The sequence below is a fragment of the Sebastes umbrosus genome, chromosome 18 (assembly GCF_015220745.1).
Source record: "Sebastes umbrosus isolate fSebUmb1 chromosome 18, fSebUmb1.pri, whole genome shotgun sequence".
In the NCBI taxonomy this organism is placed as follows: domain Eukaryota; kingdom Metazoa; phylum Chordata; class Actinopteri; order Perciformes; family Sebastidae; genus Sebastes; species Sebastes umbrosus.
Genome location: NC_051286.1, coordinates 1,559,430 through 1,577,646, shown reverse-complemented (window position 1 = coordinate 1,577,646; position 18,217 = coordinate 1,559,430). Strand labels below are relative to the sequence as shown.

At 42.0% G+C, this 18,217-nt stretch overlaps 1 protein-coding gene across 7 annotated transcripts in view; it reads left to right on the top strand.

Annotated features, from left to right (window-relative positions):
- The window catches only part of col12a1b (collagen, type XII, alpha 1b), a 139,780-nt gene that overhangs the window by 92,520 nt on the left and 29,043 nt on the right, over positions 1 to 18,217 (top strand). For all 7 annotated transcript variants that reach the window (XM_037750790.1, XM_037750791.1, XM_037750793.1 and 4 more), the window contains 14 exons: positions 1,586 to 1,715; positions 3,447 to 3,566; positions 4,023 to 4,169; positions 4,765 to 4,881; positions 6,607 to 6,759; positions 7,754 to 7,828; positions 10,802 to 10,941; positions 11,238 to 11,361; positions 11,451 to 11,594; positions 11,891 to 12,055; positions 12,147 to 12,185; positions 12,276 to 12,414; positions 13,854 to 13,996; positions 15,821 to 15,930. In XM_037750790.1, the coding sequence (XP_037606718.1) occupies positions 1,586 to 1,715; positions 3,447 to 3,566; positions 4,023 to 4,169; positions 4,765 to 4,881; positions 6,607 to 6,759; positions 7,754 to 7,828; positions 10,802 to 10,941; positions 11,238 to 11,361; positions 11,451 to 11,594; positions 11,891 to 12,055; positions 12,147 to 12,185; positions 12,276 to 12,414; positions 13,854 to 13,996; positions 15,821 to 15,930 (1,746 nt within the window). The remainder of the gene's footprint in view (positions 1 to 1,585; positions 1,716 to 3,446; positions 3,567 to 4,022; positions 4,170 to 4,764; positions 4,882 to 6,606; positions 6,760 to 7,753; positions 7,829 to 10,801; positions 10,942 to 11,237; positions 11,362 to 11,450; positions 11,595 to 11,890; positions 12,056 to 12,146; positions 12,186 to 12,275; positions 12,415 to 13,853; positions 13,997 to 15,820; positions 15,931 to 18,217) is intronic.

Here is an 18,217-nt window from a genome sequence, read left to right as displayed (position 1 = left end):
GTATTATTGTATTTTCATTTTAATTCTTTCTCAAATTACACATACATATGTGCATGTTTCATTTTCAAGTTATCATTATCATTCATATTTATATATAAATATTAGTCCACTCCCATGTTGATAAGAGTATTAAATACTTGATAAATCTCCCTTTAAGGTTCATTTAGAACAGATAAAAAATGTGCGATTCATTTTCGATTAATTGCGATTAAATATTTCAGTTGATTGACGGCCCTGGTTTTCTTACAAGCTGTCTTTTACCAGATTTCAGTCCTGTCCAGGCTGCATTCGAGTGTGAAGAACAGCTGGTCTTAACCTTTAAAACAAATCAAAAGCACTCATTAAAGACTCAATAATTCAAAATGTGAGAAAACTTTAGAAGCAGACAGATTTTTGTTGAGACACAAAGAAAATGTGTCTCATTTCATCCACTCTCCGTTTCAGCAATAATGAGATTAATGTCAGGTTATTATTTAGGATAAATGTGTCATATAAACTCTGGATAAACTCTCACCGTTCGCCCTTCGTCGTGATGCTCCCTGCTAACCACGCGGTGACATCACATCTCAGGATTCCCTTGGCCGGTTCAGGTTATAAATCACCGATTAGTGAGACTAATTACAGGCTCTGTTAAAGAAACACTGTAATTTGCTCGGTAATAGCGTTATTAATAGTCTTTAATAAGGAGTTGGACCGGCGCCGCAGGGCGGAGGCGGACCAGCTGTGCTCCCAACCCTCCCCTTGTTAGCAAAGCACCTGCTCTGCATGATGACGTCGGCTCGCTGCGGCGGAGGGACGGCGATGAAAGGATTCCTCCAGACGGGGACCGACGGGGGAACTTAGGACCGTTTATATAAACACGCGCAATTATTACAATTTAGCATCTGCGGCTAATAGAGGAGGTTCAGTTTGTGCTTCCAAGAGCAAAACTCAACGGCAATTTTCTGCTTCGGGACACAAAATGATTCCTTCCTGTTTATTACTCTGGAAAGTTACGGCTCAGAGGGTAACACTGTGTGGAAATTCACAGATTTCACAACACCAACAACTCCCTCAACCCCGCGTCCCTCCCAGAGTACACACATTACACTGTTTATACTTTCACATATTCATGAAAGGGATGTTTAGTGGCATTTATGCATCAGTTAGATTTGCAAACACGTCTGTTTTAATCAAACTCAGTGCAGTTTGTTTGGTAGTTGTGAACTCAGTAGTCGTACTCTGGTGTGGACCAGAGCAACCGGTCCAGGACCGCTATGAGACGTGGTGACGGACCGTTTCTAAGCAAACCAAAACACAGGCTGCCTGCGCAGGTATTAGTTGAGATGGACTCAGGTAAACGACAGGTTAACAGGAGAGGGAGAGGACGGACTGATGTTTGTTTGACATCTGGGCCGAAGAGAACAAACAGAATACGCGAGCAGCCTCCCAGTTACCTGAGAGATAGACGAGCAGACACACCAGAGGGCTGTCACAACATCCTTCTAGAGAGTCCCCGTTATTCTGATTCTCTGAATGTAAACAGAGATTAGTTGTGAGTGGGAGATCCTCTGTGGTGACTCTGTGTTGGTGTGTTGATCCTCAGACGGTGGTTCCCGGGAACAGAAACAACGCCAGGCTGCAGAACCTGCTCCCCGACACCCCGTACAACATCACCATAGAGGCCGTCTACGCCGAGGGTCCCGGAGGGTCGCTCAATGGAAACGGACGTACAAGTGAGACAGCCGCTCTTTAAGAACTCAGATTCAGGAGAAGCTCTGTTCTCTCTCTTTCTGCTGCTGAGAGATGTTGATGGATTTTGATGGATGTGGTGAAGTGGAAGTCAGTCCTCAGTCAGTCTACACAGGATGCGTTCAGGCATAGTACTGTCTGTAGGCGTTTTGTGTTTTAGCAACACACAGTCACTGTAGTAAAGTGTGTAAAACAAAGCAAACAGGCTGTGTAGCTCAACCTCCAGACTTTACTAGTTTTACAGTAGCTGATTTATTAACAGCAGGTTTCTCAACACGTCTGAGACCTCTAATCTTTAACAAGCTCCTGTAGAAGGTGATAATGTGTTCAACGTTACACATTTCAGCTTTAACAGCAACACAACGACGGCTCCATACTGAGTACTATAGTACTACATATATAGTATAGAGTACTATAGTACATACTATATAGCACACAGAGTTTAACCCTTTGAGCTCTGCATTATAAATATTTCCCAGTGACCACATCAGGGTTTTTGCTTATTGTGATGTCATTTCTTGGAGCTGAATTATACAACAACATTTCCAAAATCGTACAGTGCAATGCCCAACTTTAGTTTCCGCTGCAAAAACAATGAATGCTCTAGCTATTAAGTTTTTTTAAATTTGAGATAGATTCAAACAGGATCATGCAACCAGCGATGTGGTTTCAAGTCAAACAGCAGATTAATCACCAGTTATATTTGATTCTTTTGGGATCCACAGAATGAAACAGACTGAAACTTGGAAACTTATGGTGATATTAATGAGCTTTCAGGCAATTACCTTTTAAATAATATAACTTTTTGTTTTGTTGATATTAAGTGATATTGTTATTAAAAGAAGTAATTTGCCTTCCAAACTTCCTCATTTAAAAATATTGTCACTTACATTACTTCATGTAAAAATCCTTGAAAAAACAAGTAACAGATTTCTTCAAATTTACTTGTTGCAAGAAAAATACAGTTTTATTTCTGAGAAGTAAAACTACTGAAACACTAGATTAAAGCATCTGTAGATTCAGTTCACTTTGAAATAGAAATGCAGTCTGATGGGAATCGTTGTTGGTGTTGTTGACCTGTGTCTGCTCTGTGTTTCAGTCTGGATGTTGAGTGTTGTTCTTGTTGTTGACCTGTGTCTGCTCTGTGTGTTTCAGTCGGGATGTTGAGTGTTGTTCTTGTTGTTGACCTGTGTCTCCTCTGTGTGTTTCAGTCTTGATGTTGAGTGTTGTTGATGATATTGACCAGTGTCTCCTCTGTGTGTTTCAGTCTGGATGTTGAGTGTTGTTGATGATATTGACCAGTGTCTCCTCTGTGTGTTTCAGTCTTGATGTTGAGTGTTGTTGATGATATTGACCAGTGTCTCCTCTGTGTGTTTCAGTCTGGATGTTGAGTGTTGTTGATGATGTTGACCAGTGTCTCCTCTGTGTGTTTCAGTCTTGATGTTGAGTGTTGTTGATGATGTTGACCTGTGTCTCCTCTGTGTGTTTCAGTCTTGATGTTGAGTGTTGTTGATGATATTGACCAGTGTCTCCTCTGTGTGTTTCAGTCGGGATGTTGAGTGTTGTTCTTGTTGTTGACCTGTGTCTCCTCTGTGTGTTTCAGTCTTGATGTTGAGTGTTGTTGATGATATTGACCAGTGTCTCCTCTGTGTGTTTCAGTCTGGATGTTGAGTGTTGTTGATGATGTTGACCTGTGTCTCCTCTGTGTGTTTCAGTCGGGATGTTGAGTCCCAGGAACCTGCGTGTCTCAGATGAGTGGTACACCAGGTTCAGGGTGGCCTGGGACCCAGTATCAGCTCCAGTCCAGGGATACCGACTCATCTACGCTCCTGCAGGTGAGAATATGTGTTGGAAGTCCAGAGAACTAAAACTCTGCTTCCTCTTATAACATACAGCGACTGAGCGAACTCTGGCTGGACTCTGAATGAAGCGTCTCGCTATTACAGAGAGAGCACAATATTGATTAACTGTCAGCCTCGGTTTTGACCAGTGAGAATCAGTTGGAGGTACGCTGAACTCTGTCTGTTTGATGACGCACGGAGCAGGTTAGGACATCTTCGTTAGGAAAAACTGAAACTATCTGATGTCCAGTTAAGAAGAGGAGTTAGAAGGGAAAGCTTGGTAACTACTCATTAAAGTAAAAATAAAGAAAAAGAGAAAATAAAGAGTTGTTGTTTCACTCAGATTGTGAAGAATTGGTGCTCGAAGGGCTCGATGTTGAACTTCTGCTTCCCAGATAGTCGTGATGAATGTTTGGTTACACGATGTTTTTATCTCTGTTGTGTCTCCAGGCTCGGACCAGCCCGTAGACTTCTTTGTGGGCGACGTGACGTCGTACACGCTGCACAACCTGCTGCCTGGAACCACCTATGACCTGAAAGTGATCGCTCAGTACTTCGGCGGCGCGAGTGGACCGCTGCCAGGGCAGGGAACCACACGTACGTACAGGAACTCTGTGGGGAAAGAGACAAACTGTCAAGAAATGTTAATCCAGATCTCAACCGTTTTCTCCAACGTTGATGTTTCTGCCTCCCAAAAACTATGAAGTCATTTGTGCCAGAGTTGACTCGAGAATTCAAACTTTTAATATAAAGGTTTTGAATATTGACTTTGTTCGTTATGAGGTTTGACTTCCTGCAGAAACCCTTAACTTAAGCCTTGAATGTGAAACCCTTCATCCTGGTAAAATGTTTCAAATCATTTTGTCTCCGCTCTCTAAAACTAGTCCATACAGTAGCTCTCTGAATGAAGACCCCAGACTTGCAAATGTTCTTATGGAGACTTGTGACTTGCGCTTCAGGATTCAAGACTTGTTTCAATCAACTTGATCTGTCTTGGACTTGTCCTACATGACATACAAACTGCTCTGGTTTATGTTGTTTTGAGACATTATAAAAATGCTGCTGTAAAAGTACATTTAACGTTCACATAAACCAGAGCAAAAGAAGTATTTCTCAAACCATTTCACAGGATAGTCCTGAAATGTTTGACTGAAACTGTCTCTCTCATGTGTTTGATTTCTGTCGTCTGCAGTCTACCTGAACGTGACCAACATCGAGACGTACGACGTCGACCACGACAAGTTCTGCATCAAGTGGACCGCTCACAGGGCGGCCACGTCCTACCGCATCAAGCTCCACCCAGCGGACCGTAAGTCTCCTCCAGTTCCACCACATGCACCGTTTTTATGACTGTTTTTAAGGTCCTGCTTTAGGTTCTCATGTTCTCGGGTTGTTTGTCCGTCCGTCCATTCACCTGGAGGGAATTTCTTCAAATTTGGCACAAACGTCCACTTGGACTGAAGGATGAGCTGATATGAGTTTGGTGGTAGATATTGTTTAGTCTGAACCAGCCGTTACAGTGATGCTGATCAATGTGCGTTGTCCCAGGAGAGAAAACCCCAAACAGCCACAACACAAATTCATTTCTCATTAAAATGTCTTGTAGATGATTTTGTAATAAACTAGATAAAAGCCACTATGCAATGCCAACAACAGCAGCATTAGCTGTCCCCACTAATCCTGTCCCACCACTACTACCTGCTGCAGAAGCATTAGATTCACGTGTGCACCTGACGCCGGCGGCGGTGTGGTCCACTTTAACACTCAGATCCTGATCGGAGGTGACTGGTTCGAGGCGGTGCATGTGGTAACGTGTGCAACGAGACTCCCAGCAGATGTTCATCTCCAGATGAGCTCATCTCGGTGCTACAGGCGTAACCTTCACGGCGTTTAGCGGACTGTGTCGGCTGTCGGGATCACGTCTAGACTGTTTTCTCCTCTCAGAGACTGTTTATCTTCAGGCCTCCTCCTCCTCGTGATTATTACTCCAAGCAGGATGCACGTCTTGGCGTGGATTGAAAGCGTCCGACCACCGGGCTTTTTTTAATTGTGTCTGAAGATCACATCCTTTTCAATTACTGCGGGGGTCTTTGAATGCCATCTGGTTCTTATTCACACGTTGGACACGGGTTAGCGGTTAAAGAGGAGGAAAAACCCATCCATATTTAAATATCTATATGGTAGTCATTAGCCGATCGGGACGTTGTGACAGGCTGCCAGAACAAATGTGTGTCTGCTAGCGTGAGACAGATGATAGCTCTAACCACAACCAGAGAATCAGAACCGCTCCGTCGCTGATCTCAAGTCAACAAATCAGTAGACAGCGGGCTGGAAAAACTGAGATTCTACGCTGATATATCCTCCGTATTTTTAAAAACCCTGAAGTTAGAAGGAGAACATGTGGCTGCCAGTTCTTTAGGAGTTCTCTAATAGCAGCTGAAATATCTCAGGGATTATATTTAGTCAACATCGCTCTGTATCTTGATAAACGAGGGGCCACTGTTCTGGAGCAGATCGGACCGAGAGGCTCGCGTGTTTTCCCAGAACGATTTATATTAAGTGACTTCGATCATAACTTGTTGACATTACAGAGCTCATTCTGAAGGTATTGCGTCATGACAGAGAATGATGAAATCCTTCTAGGTTCTTCTACCCGAAAAAGCCCCACTGAAAAGCAGCGCTCATCATGTCTGGCAGCTTCCTCTGAGATAAACAGGCTTTGTTTGTTTGTGCTCAGCAGAACGCAGAGTGTAAATAGGAAACCTCATCATTAATAGATCACTGCCCGGCCCTGCAGAGACGTAAACATTTCACTGTTGTTGGGTCGAGGGCTTTCGTGGAATTTAAGCAGCATTAACTGATCTTTTATTTTCCTCCGTTAGCAACAAAACAGAAAACTCAGCAACACAGAACTACAGATTAAAAAGCCCAAAGGCTCAAATATACGGTTTCCCTGCATGGAGGTGTGAGGTGATTTTATTCTGATTGATACTCTGAAGATTGGTGGATTAAATATCTTTCCTTCCTCCTGCAGCCTCCAGTAACGGACAGCATGAGATCACCATCCCCGCCGGTGTGCCTCAGTACTGCTTCGACGGACTTTCTGAGGACGCTCTGTACACCGCCACCGTCTTCGTTCAGACGCCGAACCTGGAGGGTCCAGGAGTCAGCGCCAAAGAGAGAACAAGTGAGTTGTTGTTTTAATCTTCCAATTTCTGTCATCACACTCATCGGAGCCTCACCTGATCAGCAGTACTAAATTTACAACTTAGCTATGAGACATGTTTAAATACAGTATAAACAGCATCCGACATAAATGAACATTTCTATGTTTTAGAAATTTCTACGTTTTAAAAAACAATGTAGCCAGTAATTAATTGATACAATTTTAAAAATAAAATAAATGCCAAAATAAATAATAATACATATAAAAATTAATTAATTAATTAATTTTAAAATTAATAAAAAAACAACAACAAATAAAAGGGAAAATTAAACAAAATAGAAAATTAATTAATTAATTAAAGTAAATAAATAAATATGTCATTAAATGTAACAAAAATAATATTAAAAATAAATGTAGCCATTAATGATAAAATTATAAATATAAAATACATTTTAAAAAAATAGGACAGAATCTGTCAAAATAAAAAGTAAATGAATAAATAACTCGATAAATATATAAATAAATATGTCATTAACTGTAACAAAAAATATATCAAAAATAAATGTAGCCATTAATTAATTGATAATAATAATTAATAATAATAATTAATATATAATAAATGCATAAATAAATAAATAAAGATGAATGTAAAAATAAATAAATAATTAATGAAATCAAAAATAAATAAATGAATTTTAAAATAAAAAATAAAAGGTAAAATTAAACAAAATAGTAAATAAATAAATAAGTGAGTTAATACAAAGATAAATAAATAAAGATTTATGCTATATACAGCCGTCGCCTCAAATGTACAACAGAAAACATGATTGTAGGAACGAGCTCTGAGATCTTTCCAAACTGTAAACTGTGATGTCTGAGACATGAAGCCTGATACAAACAGAGAGTGACATCACCTCACAGCGCCGTTCCAACACGATGACCTCATCACACGACATGTTTACTGTTGTTCTGTATTTATTATAAATACACTGATGGCAGTTTTTGTTTCTCACAGTGGTGAAGCCAACTCCAGTTCCAACGCTCCCACCGACCCCAGCGCCTCCTCCCACCATCCCCCCGGCATGGGCAGGTAAGCACCCACAATCCTTTGCTGTGAATGAAACTGAAGTAATGTTTTTTTGTAGCACAGCTGTCTGTGAATACAGCTGTCTTTCTGTCTTACACTTATTTACATAAAGCAGTGATATCACGACGGCTGATAGTCCACTCAACTCAAATGTCTCGATAAACACGGACACTCCTCGTCCCGAGACGCAGCTCAGCACTGTGTGTCTGTAGCTCAATGAGTAGAGCGGGTCGTCCTTTAAGGTCAGCGGTTTGATCCCTGGTTCGTACCGTCTGCATATTGAAGTGTCCTTGAGGGAGACACTGAACCCCCAAGTTGCTCCCCGGGTGCTTCACAGCAGCCCACCGCTCCTACAATGCTTAGGATGGGTTAAATGCAGAGGTCAAAGGTCTTTATGGGGGTCCAGGGGGTCTTTAGGAGGAGATAGCAGGTCAACAGTAGAGGTCACATAGAAGTGGTGTACATCATCTGAAAGCTGAGAACCTGAAGATTAATTTGAGATGCTGCTCAGCGCTGTGTGTCGAGTTGTTTGTTTTATATACATTTTAAAAGTGCATCAGGGTTTAGAACATTATGATAGAAGTATACGATGGTCATCCCCATGCTCTATTATGTCTCATATGTTCATACCATGTGTTACACAGATTTGGTGCTACATTTAACCATTTGTTACCACTGGAGAATTGATCAAAATGATCAATAATCCCTCTAAAATACCACATTAGGACACCGAGACCTTGAGGAACACCATAGAAAAAGCCATGCTGTGATTTGGAATCAAAACTTTTTGGACATTTTTGAGATTTCTGCAAGAATTTGCATTTTTCGGTGATTGAATTGCAAGCAAAAAATTGCATGCTTTTTAATGGAACCGTAATTAAAATAATAATGGAACTAGATGGCACTCAGCTTGTGGTGCTCAAAACGCCAAAAAATACATTTGAAAAACTCAAAAGCGACATCTCTGTTCAGAAATCCTGACGCTGTTACTCAAGATAATCGACAGACCTTGTTGTGAGCAGTTTCATGTAGGAACTATCTTCTTCTAAGGAGGATGCCTTTAATATTTACATCTTGCGTATGGTGATATCACGAGCTCCTCGTCCATGAGTCGATGCACGCTTCCTTCTGCGCGGTGATACGGTAGCGTCAAGTTCATCTCTGGTGAAAACTCTAGTCTGACCTTTGCACCTTTGTCAGACAGCGCTGACCTTTTAAGGGAACTGAAGAGTCCAGAGTTTCCTCTGTTGGACAAACTGCTCCACAAGAGACACACAGTTTGCAGACGGTTGTGCGGCAGGAATCACTGGTTCAGATATATGTATATGTTAGATGAACGTATATGTTTTGTATAAAATGTGTGGACTTATTGTTCTTTTAGTGACGGAGCAAACTAGCTCAATATTTCCGTTAACTGAGAGTTCAGTGAGTCTTTTTTTAATGAAATGATGAGAACAGAAGAAGTTAAAACCTCGTCCCAGGACGCCATAAAGCGCTGACACATTCAGAACCAGCAGGTCCAACATCCCAGAAGGACTGTCAGAGGAAAACCTGGATCACCCCGGCACTGAATGGATCGAGTCTTTTCATTCAAGCTCGGCTCTGATTGGAAACTCCTCAATGCGGCGGCGTTCTGGCCGAGGCGGCGGTTCGAGCGCCTTCTGGATCCGACTCGCGCCAGCGGTGAATTAATAGCCGCCACATGTGCTGCTGGCCCCGCAGGGCGCGGGAAGGGGAACACGCCCGTGTTAGTGGAAAACAGACGAGTCCAGAGAATCAGTTTGTGTCTCGTATTGTGTGAAACTTGTTTATAAATCTCTGAGCGGCTGCATCACATGAGGCAAGATTACTCAAAGCTTTTTGGCCGATTCGTTTTCGTCTGACAGGAACCGATTAACGAGAGCTCACTTTCAACCCTTCTGGTCACCAAATGTGGCTTGTTTTTTATTTTTATCGGTATTTACTATCCGCGGTCCCATCACATCATTTTCTCAGACTTTTCTATGTCCTCCAGCTCACAAACAATAACGATGCCGTGTGTTGATGCCGTTTTCTCTGCCAGTGTTTGTAGTGCTGCCATGTCTGGAGGACGGAACCTGCCAAAATAAATAAATAAAGGAATAAATGAATAAATGACTCGATAAACAAATATGTCATTAAATGTAACAAAAATAATATTAAAAATAAATGTAGCCATTAATTAATTGATACAATTTTAATTATAAAACAAATGCTAAAATAAATAAAAATAAATGTAAAAATAAATATATGCAAAAATAGATACATTTATTTGAAAATTAATTAAAATAAATATATTAACAAATAAAAGGGAAAATTAAACGAAATAGTAAATTAATTAATTAATTAATACAAAGATAAATAAATAAATATGTTATTAAATATAACAAAATAATATTTAAAAAGATTGTAGCCATTAATTAATTGATAAAATGTTTTAATATAAAATGAATAAAAAAAATAGGCCATCTGCCAAGAATCTGCCAAAATCAAAAATAAATGAATAAATAAATAAATACATGACTTGATAAATAAATATGTCATTAACTGTAACAAAAATTATTTAAAAAATAAATGTAGCCATTAATGAATTGATACAATTTTTGATATAAAAAATTAAAATAAATGCATAGATAAATAAAAAAAATGCAAAAATAAATAAATGAATTTTAAAAATAAAAATATTGAATACATAAAAATAAAAGGGAAAATTAAATAAAATAGTAAATAAATAACTGAATTAATACAAAGATAAATTTATGTTGCATTTTATCAATTAATTAATGGCTACATTTATTTTTAATACGATTTTTTTTACATTTAATGACATATTTATTTATTTATTTAGTCATTTATTTATTTATTTATTTTAGATTTTTGCAGGTTCTGTCCTCCGTAGCCCTGAGGTCTGGCCAGTGGACTTTAAAGCTCCATGCTGACTTATATTTCTTGCCTCAGTTTGCAGAGGTGCCAAAGCAGATGTGGTGTTCCTCATCGACGGCTCCTGGAGCATCGGCGAGGACAGCTTCACCAAAGTCGTGCACTTTGTCTCCGGCATGATTTCTGCCTTCGATGTCGTTGGACCGTCAGGGATGCAGGTTGGTATTGATCCAGTGGCTGGACAGTGGAACGCTCTGACGTCAATACACAATAGTTTTTATTTGCACATTTAAAACATAGAGTAATGAAGCTCAATGTGTGCAGTATGTATACATGATTATAACTTTCTTGCGTTATACAAAATGTCAGTTTTCCTTTTTAAAATCATGATGTTAAAGATTGTCCTGCTGGTGAAACTGAACTACTGTATCTATATATCTATGTATCTATACCTATATCTGACTGTACGTGACCTGGTTTCTTGCTGATGTCCGTGATGTGATCCTCCCATCAGGTGTCCTTCGTTCAGTACAGCGACGACGCAAAGACCGAGTTCAGGCTGAACGCTTATAAAGACAAAGGCATCGCCATGTCTGCACTTCACCTCATCCGCTACAAGGGAGGAAACACCAAGACAGGTTTGACCGCACGCCAAACGCCTCGGTGACAAAGACAGACAGACGGTCCGTTAGTTGTTTTACTGACACAGTTTCTCTCTGTCGAGCAGGAGTGGCGCTAAAACACACCTATGAGAAGGCCTTTTCTATTGCGAATGGGATGAGGAGAAACGTCCCCAAGGTGGTCGTCACGATCACAGACGGACGCTCTCAGGACGAGGTGAAGAAGAACGCCGCCAAGCTGCAGCACGCAGGTAACGACATTATATCAGTCCTATTTCTATTAGCTTGACCTGTTAGAAAAAAGAACAATGAACTTTTAGTTACTACAGAGCAGTTTCATCTTTTAGTTTGACAGTCATTTTTAGTCAAATAGAAACATCTTGCACCGATCTGAATAATGAATATCACTGAAACTGCTCTGGTTCTGGTTTGTGTGGCTGGTTTCCGTCTCTCTGGGATCATTAATCAGAATTAGTTGCAACTGAAGGCAGAAATCACAGCAGTAAACTTCTTATATTCTGACTGTATTTCTACATCGTGTCTTCAGGTTACAGCGTTTTTGCCATCGGCGTCGCCGACGTGGACTTCGTGGAGCTGCAGGAGATCGGCAGCAAACCCAGCGACAGACACGTCTTCGTCGTGGACGACTTTGACGCTTTCGACACCATCAAAGAAAACCTGATTACCTTCATTTGTGAAACCGCAACTTCCTGTAAGTTTGCACAAAATCTACTTCAGCAAAAACAACCTGGAAGGTTTTAAATGTTCCGTTCATGTAAATGTCGTCTCTTCTTGTTCCACAGCGTGTCCGCTGATCTTCCTGAATGGATTTACGTCACCTGGTGAGTGCAAACAACGACGCAGGAAGCTGAGATTGGATTTAAGTTCATCCTGAACTCATCAGTCAAAGCTCCTGATTGGTTGTGTTTCAGGCTTCCGGATGCTGGAGGCGTTCAACCTGACGGAGAAGACCTACGGCTACGTTAAAGGCGTCTCCATGGAGCCGGGCTCCTTCAACAGCTACACGGCGTACAGACTCCACAAGAACGCCTTCCTGACTCAGCCCACAACGTGAGTCTCACATGATACAACACTCAATATGTTGCCTCTTGTCTCTGTGGAAGGTTGTGTGAACCGTGTTTTTCCAGCATCGACCTGCTTTGCGTTCATACTGTTGTAGATTTGAGACTTAAACACGTCTTGGAGGAAAGCTGCTCCGGAGGCTGAAATGACACTTTGAGCCCCGTGCTCAGTAACCCCGTTCAGTAAACCATCCATGTCTTTTCACCCATGTTTTAAATATGACACAGAGGTTTTCCTGCAATAGGCCTCGATCAGACAGAGATGCGTCGCCACAGATGCTTCAAAAGCACCTCGGCAAAGTGCGTCGGGCAAAAACAGCGGTGCGCTCGTAGAGCAGGGCTGTGTGCTTGCAACCGAGCAAATGTGATCTCTCCTTCTCTTTGTAGCGTGCATGAAACCATCACGACATAAGATATGAATTCCCCCTCTCTCTCAGTCCAACAGCTAACTAGCTGTGTATCGGTTCAGTTCCTCCCGTCGAGTTAAAGCTCAACCAGTGAGGTTTCTCTCCCTTCAGAGCATCATTAAGAAGAGCTCCTTTAAGTCGTTAAGACACCATTTGAATGATTCATTGATTTATCTTTAGTTAATTGCTCTTATTGTCTACCGTCGTCTTGTTGATATCATGACACTAAGAAGCTAAAGAGTCCTGTTCTGCCAGCTGTGTCTCGACTGTTTGAGCTCGTTCTCTTTACAAACTGGGTCAGTGGATTTACGACGCTGCTCAGTGAGGTCACACAGCGCCGACCGAGCTGCAGGTCACGACACAACGCAGCCAGCCAGCCTCCATCCTTCTTCTTCTTCTTCCTCCTCCTCCAGTCTGAAGCCTCCGACAGGCCACTGAGTACAAATCTAACCGCAAACTAGACTGTTAACACTGGCCACCGCCCAACGCAGGCGTCCCCAATCCAGAACATCACATGCAACACCAAAGAGGTGGAAAACAGCTTGAGTTCTGACTCCTCTCCAAGTTTGACTTTTTCAAAATGTGTAGTGACATCAGAGGAACAAATGAGAAACATCCTGCTCCGAGAGATATAAAAGAAAAAATACGAGCCGGTGGTGGAAACACTGTTAAAATCCTTTTACTCGTGTAGAAGCAGCAACACGTCATTACAACGGAGTTTATACGTCCCATTCAGAGCTGGAAGTAGTATACCTTTACTGCAGTAAAAGTACTATTACCTCACCGTGAAAATACTCCACTACAAGGAAAAGCTCTGCACTCAAAAACTGATGTGTCAGTGGTGAGAAAAGTTCATTTCAGACCCTGAGTAGAAGTATAAAGTAGCATAAAGTACCTTGAATAAGTGTTGTATTTGTGTAACTGTACTTGTGCTAGTATCCTCTTTACCCTCTCTGCTGCTGTCTGGATCACAGGTGATCATATGAATCCAACATGTGGTGTGTCTGTGTCTCCTGAACAGAGAGATCCACCCTGACGGTCTCCCCCACGCCTACACCATCATCCTGATGTTCCGCCTCCTGCCCGACTCGCCCAGCGAGCCCTTCGACATCTGGCAGGTGTCAAGCAAAGACCACAAGCCAGAGACCGGCGTCACCATCAACCGTAAATACCCTCCTGTGTTCTGATCCACTGATCCACTGGTGTGTGTGTGTGTGTGTGTGTGTGTGCGAGTGCATGAGGAGCAGCTGGGCCTCATTGTGTGTGTTCATGGACAGAGTAGAGTAGAGTGGGCTGTAATGAGCCGGCCGTGCTCCTCCGGCTGCTGATAACCGAGCCGACTCCTTTTAACCCCCAGAGTCTCATCGTGTCATCGTCGGGGCTCAGCCGGCTCTCCTAAAGACCCGGTTTCAGTCCGTCAGCAGGACTTTCTGCTGGGCTTCAGTGGAAATCCTTCAGTTCTGGTTCTTTAGTAACAACCGCTAGACGACACCGACGTTCTGATCCTCTACAGTGATCTTCTCCAAGTTGGTCTCCAGCTCTCCCGTCAGCTCCGTTCTCTTTATCCATCCATGGTCAGCTCCATCGGGGCCGTTTCAATGCAGAGAACACAAATGTCGATATATGGGTGCTCTACAGTCGTAGCATCGGCCCATTTGACCACAGAGATGAGAGCGACGGCCGGCTCGACCGCAACGTTACCGCCATACCATAACGTTTCCTGTCCGTGACAGAGTTAGCGTGCAGCTTTAGCTCTGCTCTGTCTAGCTCTGCTTTTCCTGTCAATGTGTGAAACCCAAAGTGTTTCCATCCTTTACTGGATGTGTAGTGTTTACCACGCTGGATTTAACATGGGAGGGTGCAGGTCGTATCCATGCCGACCCTCCAACGTTTTATACTTTGTTCTTTTGGCAGAAGAAAAGTCTGACAACAAAATGGCCGAAAAATGTCTGAAAATATGTCTGAAAAAGGCTGAAGAAAGGCCGACATATATCCAAAAGAAATGTCTGAAAAATGACCAAAAGAATTCTGGAAAATTACCAAAAAATGTACGAAAGTAGGCCGAAAAAAGTCAGAAAAAAAGTCTGACATATGTCCAAAAAAATCCGATAAAATGTCTGAAAAAATTTGCAAAAATCAGTCCGAAAAAAATCAGAAAATGTAAAAAAAAAAAAAGGCTAAACAAAGGTGGATATATGTACATCCCCAAAAAATCCGAAAAATGTCCAAGAAATGCACGAAAGAAGGCCAAAGAAAGGCAGAAAAAAATCCAATAAAATGTCTGAAAATAAGTCTGAAAAAAAAGTCTGAAAAAGTAAAAAAAAACAAACAACAAAAAGGTCAAATGTCTGAAAAAAGGCTGAAGAAAGGCAGATATATAGCCGGAAAAAATTCTGTTTCGGCTCGCTGCAGTTTGTTTTGGTTGACGGATACGGAACGGATATGACGTCACGTTACTCAGACTACAACAATAAGAGCGGTAACTTCCTTCTACCTCCACATAGACTCATATGAAGTAAGTATATCGATTCTGGCATTAAAAAGTCGCGATACATAACGGATAAAAATAATGTTCCCACCCCTACCAACTAGCATCGTCAAGGTTACGTGATATGTCGCCGCAAAGTGCTGTCTCATTCATATTTAAACCATTACGAGCCCTGGCAGCCTCTCACAGTCAACCGTTTACCAGCTGACGTCAGTGAAGTCTCTGAGGGTTCAGGACTTAAGGCCTTAGTGGGAATTCTGGGATCGGGCCTTAGTGAACAAGACAGAAAACAGCTGAAGGATTAGCTGCAGCTTGTTCCTCATGTTAACACAGTTTTTATGTTTCAGACTGTTGCATGATGACATTTGAGTCTCAGAGTGTTATTTTCAGGAGTTTGTTTGCAGGAGAATTTGCATAATGTTTTTGTGAATGAGGCAAATGAATTCAGTTTGAATGTGGACCTCAGAGTGTTTAACATGTCGGTTTGTCTCTCTGCTCAGCCTCCAGACAGACGGTGTCCTTCTACAACAAAGACACCAGCGGGGAGATCCAGAGGGTCACGTTCGACAACGATCGAGTGAAGAGGATCTTCCACGGCAGCTTCCACAAGGTGAGAACCAGCAGAGAGCTGGATGGACACAGACCTGATGAACCTGCAGCATGAAACAGACGTGCAGGAGGAGAGATCCCTAGACAGCAGTCTGTGAGGGGGTTTTAGGGTCCAAATGGTCTTTAATGGTTGAATTATATCACGTTCTTTAAGTTCTAGGCGTGACACATCAATCGAATCGCTCCTCTTTGTTCTCGCTGGACATCCCGAGGTCATGCAGATACCGCGGATACCTGAGATTCCAAATGTGTTGTATATTACAGTCGGAGCGGCTCAAATGCAACTACAGACGTGTTCCTGAAGAGTTATGTGGGCTCAGACTAACAGATGGTCCTCTGCAAGGTTGTAAAAATGAATGAAAAGTTCAGGGAGCCGCTGTGTTCTTTAAGGGTTTAGTCATACGCCCAAAAAAGAGAAACCTTTCTGTGTCGTCTGTCGGTGTTTTTTGAGATTGAACCTTTTCGAGGCCAAAACGGCAGTGTGATTTAACGACGCTATCCAACATAAGAAACACAAACTGTGGTTAAAGCAGCAGCAGTAAAACAAGCTGTATCTGAGGGGACTCTTCTTTGGAGATCAATCAGAGCCGTGGTGCTGATAGCGACACTCATTAACAACACGTTCTGCTGCAACATCACAACGTTTAACAAGGATCCATAAGCTCTTCTGAGAGCGTGAAGAACGCTCTGCAGCCGCTGCCGGGACGCTCGCCCGGAAAATATTGTGTCACTGTTATTAAACAATTACATCATCAGAGCGGCTGAGGAGCGCCAGCAGGGAGGCGGCGCTCCTCCTCCCCCGTCCGACTCCGTGCTCTCGGATCGGGAGGCTTTAGGAGGAGTTGTTGCTGCTCTGTGGTTTTACCTCCCAGCATGCCTCTGTGCGTCTGCTGCAGGGCGAGGTGTCGAGTGTCAGCAGGAAGTCTGTCTCTCATTGGACAATTTTTAATAAAAGTACAGACTGTCAGCCGGTGATTTAGATTTAACTTGCTGTACTGAGGTGACAGATGATCCTCTGGCAGTTTCAGCCATCATTTCTTTTTGACGTCTTCGTCTTTTACTTCTGAAATGTCTCTCTCCCCTCCGGCAGGAAAAATGAAGGCAGTAGTGGAACATAAAGAGAGAAGTTTGAGTACAGGTTCAAGATAGAAATCTCCTCCAGTCAGCTCCACGTTAAAGAATACTCTGAATAAACTGTTCGTTTCAGTCGTGATTAAATCCTCAGGATCTTCAGAGAGAAACAGAGAAAGTGATGCAGAATTGATCCCCGAGGGTGACATTCTTCATTTATCTACCTCCTCAGAGAGGTCAGAGGTCAGAGGTCGCCATAAACCTGTTAACTGTCTGGAGATCAGTGTCAAGCTCAAGGACACCTGAACGTCACGCAGGTTGAAACCCTCCGGCGGTGATAAAAAGAAACGACTGGACTGAAGAGTCGCTGTGTAAACTAAAAGACTTAAACTCCTGCCAGTTCATGGGACATTTTGAACTCGCTGTTGGCGCGTTGAAGAGACAAACCATGATTTAGAGAAAGTCTGATTTTTGGATCGGATTCATAGAGAGCTGTCAGGGACCGCCACATCACCACGTCTGACCGGGCTGATCCCTGTTTCCCCTCGCAGCATTTTACCAGCCAGATCATCATCCCCAAGATGTGTTTAACAGAGATGTGATGTGGATACCTGAAGGGACTAAACCAGGATTAAAGTAGAGCTCTGTGTTAACTGTTGGTGGATGATCTGAGCCAACTGCAGAGAAACAGATTAGTGACTTTAAATAGAGACTCAGAGAACAACAACAGAAGATAGGAACTAAAGATGTTCTAGATAGATAGATAAATAGTAACTTTATTGTTCCCGAGGGAAATACAAGTTTCCAGCATCTCAGTTCCATAGTGCAAATATATATTAGTAAAAAGGCACAAGTTAGTAGTACAAAGTACAAAGTATAACAATTATACCAGATATAAAAATACAAGGAGATGAAGAAAACTGTTAAAAAAATAAATATAGTGCAGAGTAACAACTGAGATACAGGACTGTTAAAAATGTGAATATAGTGCAGAAAGTGATAATAAAATATAGGAGATATACAGTAGAGACCAGAGGATTAAGAAATGTCAAATGTGGAATATAATGCGGGATAAGAACTGAGGTTTAAAAAAAAAGTCAAAGTTAACGCAAATCCGTTTTAACGGCACAAACTTCTTTCGGAGGTTGTATCATGTAAACAAATCCACTTGGAGTGTTGTTTTAGTCGCGTTGAGGCCTCGTCTTTTAGAAACTATT